The sequence below is a fragment of the Stegodyphus dumicola genome, chromosome 1 (assembly GCF_044657685.1).
Source record: "Stegodyphus dumicola isolate Sdum_Otavi_A_Nest chromosome 1, ASM4465768v1".
Lineage (NCBI taxonomy): Eukaryota > Metazoa > Arthropoda > Arachnida > Araneae > Eresidae > Stegodyphus > Stegodyphus dumicola.
Genome location: NC_140768.1, coordinates 66,103,189 through 66,117,973, shown reverse-complemented (window position 1 = coordinate 66,117,973; position 14,785 = coordinate 66,103,189). Strand labels below are relative to the sequence as shown.

The window sequence follows — 14,785 nt, the reverse complement described above, 5'->3', positions numbered from 1 at the left end:
TATTCTGCCGTGTCAAGTATTTCACATCAAAGACAACACAGAACAAATCTCGACTTTTGACATTATGGCAAGCAACCGCAAAAACTGTAAACTTACGTAATTTGATGTAAAAGACAACTAAATACCCGCATTAATAAGCTGGATGGAAAAATTATAGAAACTCATATAATTTGAAGGATTTTTGCATCAGATATTCATGTTGCCGTTCCTAGGATACCTTGAAAATGTAAAATTGTCTTTTTCTGGGGGAAAAAAAAAACATAATTTTAAAGAACATAGGGAATGTGATATAAAGTGCGAAGGGAAAAAACTTGGTATTACTGCTGTTGAGACATTAATATATAGAAACACTTGCTGATCTAATCATGGTTTGTTCACCTGTGGCCGCAGTGCAAGCTTTATAGAGATTTTTCATGCTGTGTATTAGATTGTCCAAAGGTTCCTGAAAGCAAAGCCACGGATTTGAATGCTTGCATTGTGAAAGCTTGAAATCAGAAAATAGATCATAGGTGTAGATCTATGGAATATATTTTATCAATAGATCGCTAGAGAAATATATTTCCAAGTTTGTGTAATTTCTAAATGTGTACATTAGTGTATGTCGAGACATTCAAACTACGTATTTTCTATTTCATAAAAGATCATTATTAAAATTTTTCTAGTCGTTCATGTTATCCTCATGGTTTTGTACTTAAGATGCCATTCTTACCAAAATGGAGGATACTAATATTTCTAATATGTTTGACATCGTACAACTTTACCAAATGAATGAACGAAAGAGAGAAGAAAAATAAATTCTTCAAAATTTGATCTTATCTTCTCATACAGTTAATATTAACTTTATATGAAAATTAATTAGACTATATTGTTAATAATTTCTAAAATATTGTTAATAAATGTATTTAACAGTAAGCTGCACAGACTCAAAGCAACTGTGAAAGACTAATGACTACATGTTATATAAATTAATATTTCAAAAACAAAGTCCAATATTAAGAATCAGCGTAAGTTTTTTAAAATTTTTTGCGGTACTAGTTTCAATAGCTTTTAAACTACCTTATTCAGCTGCCAAATGCAAATAAACCAAATAAAGGGTAAAGAAAAATAAGTCCTTTATTTGGTTCATTTGCACTTGGCAACTGATGAAGGTAGTTCAAAAACTATCGAAACTAGTACTACAAAATATTTTTACAAACTTACGCTGATTCTTAATGTTGGACTTTGTCACTTCCTTGTAAGTAAAAAGGAAGTATTGTAATCGCGAAAAGTTTCAGGCAGCATATTTCAACGAAAATATCCCATTTTGGCCTCTTTCAAATGCAATTTAACGATGTATTTCCGTGATATCTGTACGTAAGGACGGAAAAAAACACTCTTTACCTCCAAAAAAATTATAAAACTGCTTTAAAATGAATTATGAAGAGAATTTTTCGTGGAGTCTGTACGAACGCATGTACGTACGTGCGTACAAACGTATCTCGCATAACTCAAAAACGAGTATCATCAGAACGTTGAAATTTTGTATATAGGACTGCTGAACGCTGCTCAAATGGACTGCCGCCCTTAACTATAGTAAGCCTTACGGTATTTGTTTCCACTTGGCAGATGCTATCTAATCATGACTCGCTGATCCGACAGCATTTATTATTTCAAAATCTTAGGTTTCATAATCACTCACTATTTTACATAGGTTTTTAGTATCTATAACTGCCTGGTTGTTAACTCAAGTTCTATTTTAACTACTACGCTGCTAACTATACTACACTACTTTAACATGGACAATGTTGCTATAATTCCTTTACACTACAATACTACTACAATGTTTTACACTAGACCACACTACATTTTACACTGAGTACTATACATTGTAACAATATCATATATAAATGCAAGACATAGAAGAATATATTAATGCAAGACATAAAATATCCTATATAAATGCAAGACATAGTAAACCTGGTTATAAATATAATACGATAATATTAGATCATTTTTCTATCGCACAATTTCGAGTACAATACAATGCCTACGAAACTTTACACTCTAGTACTATAAGCTACAAAAGTACAAACTCGGCTAGAATTGCATTTTACATTGGATACATTACATTGTGATTCTATTATATACATGTACAAAATTTACAAAATATAAAAGCATTAAAGTCACATAACCTCATACTTATGCAGACATATTGAACTTATACTTATACAGACATATTGAACAATTACTGCAAATACAGTAGCTCTATATCTTGATTACAATTCACACTGTACTAGTTAGCCATATTATTGCAAAATTAAGAAATAATATACAATGTTAATCAAATAACATGTAGATGTGCACCTCGTATTTTGGTTGCAATCGGCCGCTCCAAACGTATATAAATATATTTATATATATATCCACTATGTTACCCGGCTCAGTGATCTCAGTTGCTTTACTCTTATATGTTTGTAAATTGTACATTTTTTGTTTTAAAAATGATTGAATTATGTTGTTCTTATCTTCCGGTTAAGGTTTTTATGCTTTAGTAAATCTGTATACAATATTTTTAGAATTATCAACAATTTTAAAATTGTTTAAGTGCCGCTAAGCCTAATACTGTTTTTGATGGCGGCCATTGCTCTTGTTTACATTTGAAACAGCAGGATAGCGGATTTGTTGCCAATCTAGAGAAACTTAGCTTCGCAAAAACAAAGATAACGCCTTTCATTTATTATTTAAATCATGCTTAATACTTTCTGGAATTTTTTCGAGGAAATGAGCGTTTAAGATTTACTTCGTAATTTTTAATACAGATATTTTGAGGTTTTTATGTATTTTTGCCTTGTCGCGAAGTAAAAACTGAATTAATTGAATGAGAAATACTCAATCGTCTGTGAAAAACCGTTTCTTTTTTGTTTCGTTTTCTTAATTTCTTTTATACATCGTTCTAGCTTTATTATAGTATTTGAATAAAACAACGATTAGATAATTCTTTAAATGATATAAATTTTGTGCATTCTGAGTTATAATATGAACGAAATATAATACTGTTAAGTAAACCTAGCGCCAGAGTGTCGCTATGGTAAACAAAGTGAATTTTAAAGAATGCATTTATTCTGTTGTGGTTTATGCGGTGTCGGCGAAGTAGGTTTAATTCAATCTAATAAGTTTAAATGAAATGCAAGAAAAAATGCGTATAATTTAATATTCCGTACAAGGAAGTCATGTGGTGTACACATCAGATTTTTTTTATTGTTATTCAGCTTGATATTTAAACTAAATTAATATTTTTTTAAATTTTCCTGTCGTGATTGCAATTCTCAATGAAAATGAAGAATAATTTATTGTATGTATAGTTAAATAATTATAATTTGTAAAATTATGAGATTTTTAATTGAAGTAAAAAGAAAGCATTGAATGAATTATTCAGCTTCATTAATTCGATAATTAACTCTGTCTTTTCGTCTTGTAGCAATGAAGATATGCCTTGCATTTGGTGACTCGCCGCCTTTCAAAAAATATGGAGGCCACCGATTTGAAACAACATTTCCTGGTTGTGAAATTTATGTCAAATATAGTGATGAGTATTTAGCTTGCGTAGCTCGAACGTTCACGTCTACTATCTATCATCCAGTGGGAACATGCAAAATGGGCGCACCAGATGATCCAACTGCAGTCGTCGATCCACAACTCAGGTATTTTCTCTTTGTTTTTTTACTTATTTAAAACCACTTCTTATTTCTCAATAAATTTATCATATATAATGAAATAAATACAAAGATAAGATATATTTTTGTATGTGGAATATGTTCAAAATCTATTTATAATTTTCTATTTTAATACTCAGATTTTAACATCTTGAAATTATATGCTCATAATTAAGCTTAACATATCGATTTATTAGCTTCGATCTCAGATATTTCTTAATTGCGTTAATTCAGCCGTTCCACTGAGAGGCAACATCCATTTTTGCTTTCCCAGTTATTATGATACCTCAAGCAAAAAATAAAATCTAAAAATTATTAACAATATCAGCTTAGGTCGTATCTGAGCCTGCATATTTACCCTGTTAAACGGTGTTCAATGAAATGTGAGTTAAAAACTTGATGACATTCGAAGATAAACATGAGTATTTGATCACGGATATTTGATTCGGAGATAAACATGAGTATTAATTTTGGTTTACTTAATTGCTCTATAGATGTTAAGTACACATATATTTCCCTCTTTATCTGGGAAACAAAAATATTTATCTATTAAATTTTAATTGTTGAATCAATTATAGAAATCGATATTGTTGGTGGATATCTAGGGTTTCCTGGATTTCTCTTTAAATAATCACTTCTGATAAACAGGAAGAAGCTGAAAATTTATTTAGTAAAATTATACAGCAAAGTAGATATCTGTAAATAGTCAAGAAGAACACACATGTGATGTAAAGTATCTTTAGAGCATAAGAAATATCGTAAACACTCACAGAATAAACACTAAAATGCTTTTTAACTAACATTCTTTATTATAGATATTTACGAGCATGTAACCTTCATAGGCTGGCACTTACTCAGTATTACACTATGCCTTGTTTGGCAACATGACAGTATCAAATCTTCAGACGAAGTCCCTCTAGAAGGAATAATTTTATACATGTATATATAATTCATATCCAGAGAGACCATTTGTCTTGCTAGAACGGAAAAAATATAAGCATAAAGAGACGTATGATAATTAATTTTTACCACGCATAACATAAGTACAAGACAGTTTCCCAAAATGTCTTCTTTAGTATCCTTCTCCTTTAGGCTGATAGACCTCGTAGGTTAAAATACCCAAATTCACGTCTGGGCATCAAACCAGTAACCAGAAGATCAATGAAAACAGTGAGCAACTTTAAATTTATTATTACTATTATTATTTTATTTTTTTACCAGTTGAAAAACAAAGCATCTCATCATATGAGGGGCCAAAAAAATACAACTATTGTTGAAGGGATATGGGACAGGTAAAAAAAAAAACATGTGACCTGTTTGAAAGTTAACATCCGAGAAGGAATGGAGATGCAAGTCATGTCAGTGGCACTGAGAAATATACATAAAAGTTCATCAGATAACTGAAGAATCGATTTTTACATTAGGTCTAAAATAATTCCTGAAAATAAAACACTACTCTTGGCTGTCGGAGCCGTATTTATGCAGTGTTGCAGAAGGGTCTGAAAGCTTTTGAAAAATCGATCTTAGTTTCTAAAATGTGCTTTCACGAAACTTCCGGAGAGTCATCAAATTGGCGAAACATTTCCAAGTTCACCGACTATGCGACAAATTTGCCACTAAAGCCCATCAGGAATGCTTTAGCCCATATCTTGTGTTACAGTTGAGCTATTTAACACTCTGAATCCTATTGGATTCAAAACTGAAAAAACTACAGTTCTATACAAGAAGAAAACACTTGTATGTAAAACATGTGATCACAAAATCAATTACACAATATATAAACCTAAAACTCTTACCTTAAATGCAAAGGTAAACAAATAAGTAGTTAAAACAATAACCAAAACAACATTACAATCAAATTAATTAAGCTAGTTATAGAAATTTACAAAATTATCTTAAATTTAATATCAGATTATAAATATTTTTATCTTGATGTATTTGATTTTATTTAATAGTTATTAAAAACCACGGCTTCGAAATACAACTTTCAATTAACATTAGACAACTAGTTATTTTATATGCAAATAATGCTATCCAAATAGGAGAATTTTTTCTAAAAAAAAATCACATTTTTTATATAATTTTACTATTTGTGAACATTACACATTTAAAAACTATGGTTATATTCAGCATCTTTTCTTCTCCTAAAAATTGACTAAAATTTAGGTATGATTCATCGTGTCTTTCTTAGTTTTACAACATGGTGAAATGTTAATAGTCTGTAGGAAATACACTGCCAGTTCCATAAAGGTGAAGTCGAAATGTGATCAAGTCACGTAAGAGTTTTGCAATTTAATTGAAGTTTAATTCCTTTAACTTTTAAATGTATACCACTGCTGAGTTCTTCAAAAGTGTGAATTTTACTTAATACCAGCTTGGTTATTAAAATTATTTGTTGTCAGATAGAAAAATGTTTCTAAACAGCTGAAAAGTGAAGGAATAGACTTTTATGCTTTATTTAGATTTTGTATCGCAATTACGCAATTAATTTAGATCTTTTCAGATATATATTACAGTTTCTTAACTTATTTTATCTGAGTTATTCCTTACGTTAGTATATTCTTTTCTAGGGTGAAGGGTGTGCATGGCCTTCGTGTAGTGGATGGATCTATTATGCCGACTATTGTGTCAGGAAATACAAATGCTCCTATCATCATGATTGGAGAGAAAGCGGCAGACATGATTAAAGGTGTAAAGACAGTTATTAAGCGTAAAGACAAAAAGAAGAAGAAGAAGCGGTGATGATGGGAAGTTATTTAGTTTTATTAAGTTATAAAATTCATAGATTTAGTCATGAAAGCACAATCTTCGTATGCTTGAAACTTTTACAGAATTAAAGCCATTTTTCTGCAGGGATTCTACATAGAATGTGCAATACAAGATTCTGTACAGATATAGCTATGAAATGAACAATTAATGCTGCCAAAATTGGCAGTAATATTCAGGTTTCTTATGTGTTTGCTTTGACTTGAAACATGGACGAAAAAAAGTTAACAGTCTTCATATAAATAATTTCATATTCATGCATGATGCTGCGGTATATTGCCACAGTGATAGTTGTTTGCTGAAGATAGGATGAGATGTGTTGATCATAACGCCAACAGCTTTTGATAAGCTCCTGTGAAATGAATTCTTTAATGATGCCAATCACTTGTAAATAGGTATCTGCTTTCAAGCCGAGAGGTTATTACTGGTAGATTTCTTTTATTCACCGCAATGGTTCTATAAAAAGTATGCATACTTAAGGTTATGAATATTCACGTGCGCCATAAACTTTAAAAGGATAACTGACATTCTTCTGTAATTCCTCTGTAACAGTGACACAAATTATACTCTTTCCATTTCATTATATTTCTTCATTATGATCAATTTAAAATTACTGTGAAGCTGATCTAGTATGTTCAAATTAACTTTAGATTTTGGAAATTTAAAGTAAAATTATTTGCACTTACAGGATATGAAGAAATTTTGATACTTTGTATTGAAATTAAATTAGTTATTTAATTATTAAAGCTATTTATTACAAACTAAATTACTGTTTTAACATACTTTTAAACTACTTACATCGCTGAAAAATCGACCCAGTTTAAACTAAAATTCCTGAAGTTATTTAGATTAAAAGAAATAGAAATGCAAAACGTCTGACGAGTATTTTAAGATACGCATAAAAATGATTTAAATAAGAATAGGAAAAACATAATAGCTGATCAAGTTCCAAGTTGAGTAATGGAAGAAAAGAGTCGTAATTTTGAAGATATAGTTGATCCTTGAACGACGTGAGTTTGAAATGAATGACTCTATTCATCACGAAATGTTTTAATAAGCATGTTGGTAAATTTTGGAGGTTTAATATTCTTTGAAAAGTGCTCAGATGCGCATCTTAATATCAAAAGCATTAAGAAAGTCACCTACATTAATGCATGCATAATATATGCATGTACGCAGGATATACTTATATCTATTATGCAATTTTACTGTCAAAAAACGAGTGCACATGTATTGCGAGGTATTTTCGTTTATTGCGCCTAGTTTTAGGAGTACATAGTATATCATCATTATACATTTTACCACATAAAACAGCTTTGATGTAAATGAAGGTAGCAAGACGATTTCTCACGCCACAACGCGGGCTTTAGATAAATACACGGTTTGACTGAAACACACTATTATAAATATACGTTCTCTTAAACTTTTTTAACAGTTTTCTGAAACTAACTTTTTCCTAAGAATACAGTGAGCGAAACACGTAGCATACAAGCTGTGTTTCATATAACGTCAGTTTTATTGCCAAGCCTTCGGTTAAAGTTATTAAAGGTACATTGCCAAAAGTGACGTTTTGAAAAAATGAGACGCATATGGGGATATTGAACAATGAGAGGTGCCGGCGCCTTATTTCCCGTTTGTGAAAGGATCAACTATATTAAAGTAGAAAAACAGATAATAAAGAATGGAATTCAATAAAATTGTATTTCTGTTTAAAACATTTTAATCAATCTATGAAATACTGTTAGCACTGATATAAAAATATATTTTGTTATTTTATTAAAAGTAGCACTGAATTGATTAAACTTTTTAATTGTTACTTGTAACTTAAATTTTCTTAGCATTAGTATGTAAAGGATGCATGAACTGGTAAAATATGGTGAAAGATGATTCATTCTTTTTTTTTAATTTAAATATGTATGGAACAAACATTATTATTATAATAGATAAATAGCGATATAATTTTCCTAAGGTAATCATTCTTTGTTCAAGTTTCCAGAATATGCAAATTTTAATGATCACAAATGAATAATTTTTATAATAATGCCGAAATTCTTCGTTTATCTCAGTGTTTTCCTTAACCATAACCATCTTTATAAAGTTGGTCGGTATAGTTGTGTAGGCTATCAGGCCGAACGTGCTTTGCATGTACATCACGAAGACGCGTAATAAGGATAGAGAAAAATCTTCCCTGCTTAAAAGGACGATTGAAGAGGGCGGACCCAATCGCCAATCCTAGCAGTGAATTATTTTCTACCACCTTTTAGCTCTGGAACCAATTGTAGAGGCCACTGCACATTTTAGATTGGAGCAAGAGACATGAAAAACGGAACTCAGAACACCGAAACTCGACCTCCAGAAGTTTTCGATGTTAGCCGAACGTTTACACGAAATGCGATAAGGATGGAGAAAATCTTTGCATTCTCCCCACTTAGAGTCCGACTGGAGAGGTTGGAACCCAATCGCCAACCGTATTGGTAAAGAATTATCTTCCATCCCCTTTTTCTTCGGGCGTCACTTGTAGCCACCTGTAACCACTTGCCATTAAGCATTTTATTTTGGCAGAAGACTCGAAAATGTGTACTGTCTTCGCGAGAACTCGAACTCCAGACCTTTCGATGCTAGCTGGACATGCTTGGTAATTACACCACGAAGGGACGCAAATTGGGATTAAGAAAAACCTTACGCAGTATGGCTGCGTTGATAATTTCTAATATAATATATGACAATGATTTCAAGATTGTTTCTGGCAGACGCAAAAATAGTACAAAAGGTGTAATAACGCTAAAGAAATAAAATTAGTAAGCTAAAATATTAAAAACATGTACTGTAGGTGAAATATATTAATTTGCTTTTAAACTGTAATTTCAGAAGCTTCGGGTCCAGTCATATATCTACAGTTATTTCTTTGGTCACACTCTCTCATTATTGATTAATTCTAATGGTTATACTATTGATAAGGTCACAGTTTCTTTAATTCTTTTGCTGACTTTACATTTCTTAAGTTTAGTATTTTTAAGTGCTTTCAACTGCTGAATTTAATTGGTTCAGCTCTTCTTATCTCAAGAAGGACTGGATCAAGACCCCTTGTTCACGGCATATGCTTACGCACCCCGGAGCCCACGGTCCAGAAAGCAGATTTCGGGCACTGCAGGCCTTGACCCATTAGGGCTGTTACGCCACTGAGCTTAGTTTAATAGAATAATTAGACTAATATGTCGAACTGCCTTCTTATTTTTGCTTTTTTAATACTGGTTGCATTTTGCAATAGAACAGTTTTCATCTGTCATTTGAACATAAAACAAATATGATTTCTATAATGAACACTGCTGAAACTTCCTTAGAAATTTGTACTAATGTCACTTATATTGAAATCCATTATCATTTAATAAAATTTAAATGTTGTTCCTTCCGCACATGAATAATGAACCCATTCATAAAATGATATCCTCCCCATTCAATGCACAGCGCAGAGAACATATTTTATTTTCGAGAAAAAAACGATTACTGGATAAATATTAATTTTCTCCTATTAAAACCAAATCTCGGCTCAGTTCGTTAGTTCCAGGCTTCCCAGAACATAGTGATAGTCATATGCTATCAAAAACTTGTGGCTTTGCAAGTCCGCGGAATTTCTACTTTTTAAGTTAATGGACCCACTTCAACATTATGTTACATTTTATTTTTCCAAGTTTTGAAAATTTTATTTTACGTTTATTATTACTTAAGTTTCAAGAATTAATTGGTTTAGAAAATAAATATTTAAACCTAAGCAGTGTACGGAATTCATTGCGAAGTTATGCGAAAATAATTTTAAACGCTTTGAAAATTTTAGGACTGTGCTTTGTGTAACTTTTTATAAAGTCGTTCAAAGATTACTTCTATTAACTCTTTTGGAACACCAGTTCTTTTGCGTATGTGCGCTTTAAATAAGCATTTGCGCATTTACGATATCGGTACTGATAATTCTTTATGTAACGTTAACTATAAATTAATTAATAAATTTTTGAAGCTTGGTAGCCAAAAACCAAAGGCTAGTTTACAATGTTGCCATGTTGTATTATCCTGTAAGTAATACTTTGAAGGAACTGTAAATATATTTATTTATTTTGTGTTTATTGTGTGTGAATATTGTCCATAATATAGATTATATATATATGTATATTTCATAGGCTGCTGTAAATTAAAATCCTTGATTTGCAGCGGCTCGTTTATTTTACTGTTCACTGTACCTGACTGAAATATTTCCAATCTGAAACTTGTTGGGCTATATATTCATTCATTTAGTCTACAAATTCTTTTCATGACGTTCTTGATTTCATGTTTCATGATTTCATGTTTTCATGTTGTGAAATCGGGTAATAAACTTCGGGTGAAATGGTTATTTGGAACACTGGATTATGTCTTTTTTAAAAACTGTTTGGAAAGTAACTTTATTATGCAAACTGATGTATGAAAATAAATGTAAATAAAATTCATATATTATTTTTTATGTATTTTCTTTTTTATTTTGACGTTGAACATCATTCACTCAAGCAAACAAAATTTTTGATTTTCGAAGTTTTCTTTGTGAAGCATGAAGCAAAACAGCTGCGGTAATTTCATATTGTTGCGTCGTACGGATTCCTAATATACTGAATGCATACAGAACTGATGACAGCTTGATAAAAATATTTTACCAAAAAGAAACACTTCATAGTTCTGGAATTTTCCGCAAAAACACTCGTACTTCACAGTATCACAGAGTACACTTCATTAATTAAACTTCAAACTATTAAGAACGTAAAACACAACGCAATGCAAAGCTCATCTAAAAGCCGAAGCTCTCTCGGATATCGTAGTCTTCCGACTTCAGATCTACTGACAATTGAGAAATTGGTTGTCTCTCCGGTTTTATATAGTTTTCCTCTGGCCACAGAGAAATCTCTAGACCAGGGGTTCTCAACCGGTGGTATGCAAGAGAAAAATAGGTGCTACTCAAAGTATTTTTAACTATTAAATTCAAACATTAAAACCCTAACATTCTGATTGAGATTTTTTCTCTAACACTCGTAAATTTTTGCGATCTGAGCTTTGTTCTAGAGTGGTGGTCGCGGTAGTAGTACTTTGTAGTGGCGGTCAAAAGGTTGAGAACCGCTGCTCTAGACCTTTCTATGCTTCTCGAAATTATTGAAGCCATATAAGGACCGGATACGGTTTCAATTACAGTTATTCAGTTACCATACCCATTACAGTTATGCAGAGACCCGGCCAAAATGGTCGCCAGGTTTGGCGAAAAAAATTAGTCGCCAAAACTGCTGCCAGCTTGGCAATATCTCGCCAAATTAGCGAGATGGGCGTTTACTCAATGTGAAATAAACTTCCCCTTGAATTCTTATTTTTCCGACAGAGCATCGTTTGTTTCAAACTTTTTGTGTTATATTATACAGAAAAAATAGCAATTTTATATAGATTTCACAAAATGATCCATATATGTACAAAATTAGTAACAGTACCCCTTTCCAAGGACTGCACGTCCCGAGCACTAGAATCCCTGGAGAGGCAGCCATACTTACAATTAAGGGAAATCAATGCAATACTAAAACAAGTTTGCAATACTAAAACAAAATAACTAGTTTCAATCAATGACATAAAACAAATAAAATGCTAAACCAATAAATAAATTTACAAATATGATTATGGTCTTAGTATATTATTTACATTATATGGGGACTACATACTATGGCCATAGTAAGGGACTAGGCCTATCGTAATGAACGACTTTAGGCTTAGAATTTGATGACTTACAGATCCGAACTAGATATCGTTCAGCCTGTTTAGGACTGTGTAAGCGCCGTCCTAAGGTGGCTGTAGTTTAGGAGAAAGTATTTTTCTTCATGTCAGATTTGTAAGTTATTATCAAATTCTAATCCTAAAGTCATTCATTACGACAGGCTAGCCCCTTACTATGTCCATAGTACGTAGTCCCATAGTGTATATAATGTAAATACTATACTAAGTTATGGTCACATTTGTATATAAATATGTAACTTTATGGAATTATTTACTGGTTTAACATTTTATTTGTTTTATGTTATTTATTGAAACTATAGTTTTAGTATGGCATTGATTTTCCCTAGTTGTAAGTATGGTTGGCTGTCCAGAAGTCTAGCCTCTAGTTTTCGGGTAGAGTTTGGAGGACATCTGTTGCGTCTGCTCTTATAGAAGCGACGAGATAGCAGGCCTTAGCTTCGGAATCCCATCCATTTACTTTTGTCACTATGGTGTACTGTCTCTTGTACACTTGCCTTGTCTTTCTTCATATGTGTATAGCTTTAGAGATGAGCGGGACGACTTATATTCAAATTTAAAGGTGTTAGAATAGTGACCAGCTGTCGTTATGGTCTTCTTTAAACTGCCAACTTCCTTGGAGTAGGTTCCATCTCTCCTTCGACGGTGTTAGTTAACGGTTTCATTCATCTTGTCTCGTTTTCATCTCTTCTTTTAAAGCAGCAAAGGCGGCCAAAATATACAAAAATACTACATACAAAAAGTAGCAACTGTCTTAGTTGCTACTTTTTCGCTTTTGTCATTGGCATTCAACCCCACTCCTGGCACAAAAAATTCTTCTGTGCTACTAGTTCGTAATGCATTGAATGCACACAGAATCGATGACAAATTGATCAAATTTATTTTACCAAAAGGAATACAAAAATACTCGTACAGCGCTTTACTTTATCACAGAATACAGTCATTACTATTCAGTAATTACACTGCAAACTAGTAAGAACATTAAACACAATGCTATGCAAAGCGCATTGTTGCACGTGGTTGCGGCTGTGTGCAACAACAAACTATGCGTATTGGAATTTGCCAGTGCTTTTAAGGATGAGTTCATAACATGCCATAAGAGCCAATTTTTGATAACAAAAACATTTAATCACATCATAATATTAAAACTTAATTACTACAGTCGATAGACAGTCACGTTGGAGGAAAACGAGCGACCAACCGCACCGACGACGAGACGTGACTGTGTGCCGCCGAAATCACCTTCGGTTACAGTTAGTGATAACGGCGCGCGGTTGGTGAGTACAACACATGTTTACAGAGTCGCCACACTACTCCCCCTCCAGTGGCAACGAATTAAAGGTACCGAGTATTAAATCGGACTCTACGTCCGGAACATGTATACTGAGGAGCACCTGTTTTCTGGGATCCAGGCACAGGAACTGACGTAGTAGCAGATGTTGGTGTAGACCCAATAGATGAAGGTGCCTTCGAAGGAGGTGGGACTGATGTACCAGTCTTGACAGTTTGTGGTGCTAAGATAAAGGCTGGTTTGAGACGATCAAGGCTCACCACTGTCTCTTTGTCGCCGATTAGTATCCGATAGTTCTTGGATGTGCGACTTAGAACTAGGTGTGGGCCTGTATAGGTAGGCTCCAAGGACTTTTTTGATGCATCACACCGTAAGAACACATGTGAGGATGTAGCGAGTTCTTTAGGCACAAACGCAGGTCTTGAAGAATGTATGCTTGTGGGCTTAGGGTTCACGCAATTGTTTGAGGAATGCATGGGGCTGGACATTGGGTGAGTTTTATGCGGGATTTATAAAATCTCCCGGTAAACGTAAATTGGTACCATAAACCATTTCAGCACTTGAAGAACCCAGGTCCTCTTTGATAGCCCCGTTCTGAGTCCTAACAACACAGTAGGAAGTACATCAACCCAGTGAATAGCAGTATGGCATCTAATGGCCTGTTTAAGAGAGCGATGGAACCTCTCAACAAGTCCATTGGAATTCGGGTGGTACGGTGATGTACGGATCTTTTTAGTTCCCAAGAATTTTGTTAATGCAGTAAATAATTGAGATTCGAACTGCCGCCCTTGGTCCGTGGTAACGTACTCGGGTACGCCAAACCGTGTAATCCATACAGAAAAAGTGGTTTTTGCCACAGTGTCGGCTGACATATCTACAATAGGGATAGCCTCTGGCGAACGTGTGTATCTGTCGACACACGTAAGAAGATATGTATAGCCTAGTGATGGGGGTAAGGATCCAACCAAATCGATATGTACATGGCTAAAGCGAGCAGATGGTAACTCAACGCGTTGACATGGAGTTCGAGTGTGCCTGTGACTTTTTGATTTTTGACAGTCTGTACATGACCTCGTCCATGCAGCGATGTCCTGCATACCAGGCCATACAAAACACTGTTGAATCACTGTCGAATTAACTGTTGAATTAACGACGGATCCAAGGATGGGATAAATTATGGAGGCCGCTAAAAATACCATGCCGGAATTTCAGTGGAATGTATGGCCGCACCACATTACCTTGCACATCG

The 14,785-nt window shown here is 33.3% G+C and overlaps 1 protein-coding gene across 1 annotated transcript in view; it reads left to right on the top strand.

The window, feature by feature from the left end:
* LOC118202899 (glucose dehydrogenase [FAD, quinone]-like) overlaps nucleotides 1–10,939 on the top strand; it is a 184,538-nt gene extending 173,599 nt beyond the window's left edge. Inside the window, exons 10-11 of the mRNA XM_085815908.1 lie at nucleotides 3,458–3,680; nucleotides 6,263–10,939. Of these exons, the coding sequence (XP_085672034.1) occupies nucleotides 3,458–3,680; nucleotides 6,263–6,434 (395 nt within the window). The 3' untranslated portion in view covers nucleotides 6,435–10,939. The remainder of the gene's footprint in view (nucleotides 1–3,457; nucleotides 3,681–6,262) is intronic.
* The last annotated feature ends 3,846 nt before the right edge of the window (nucleotides 10,940–14,785 follow it).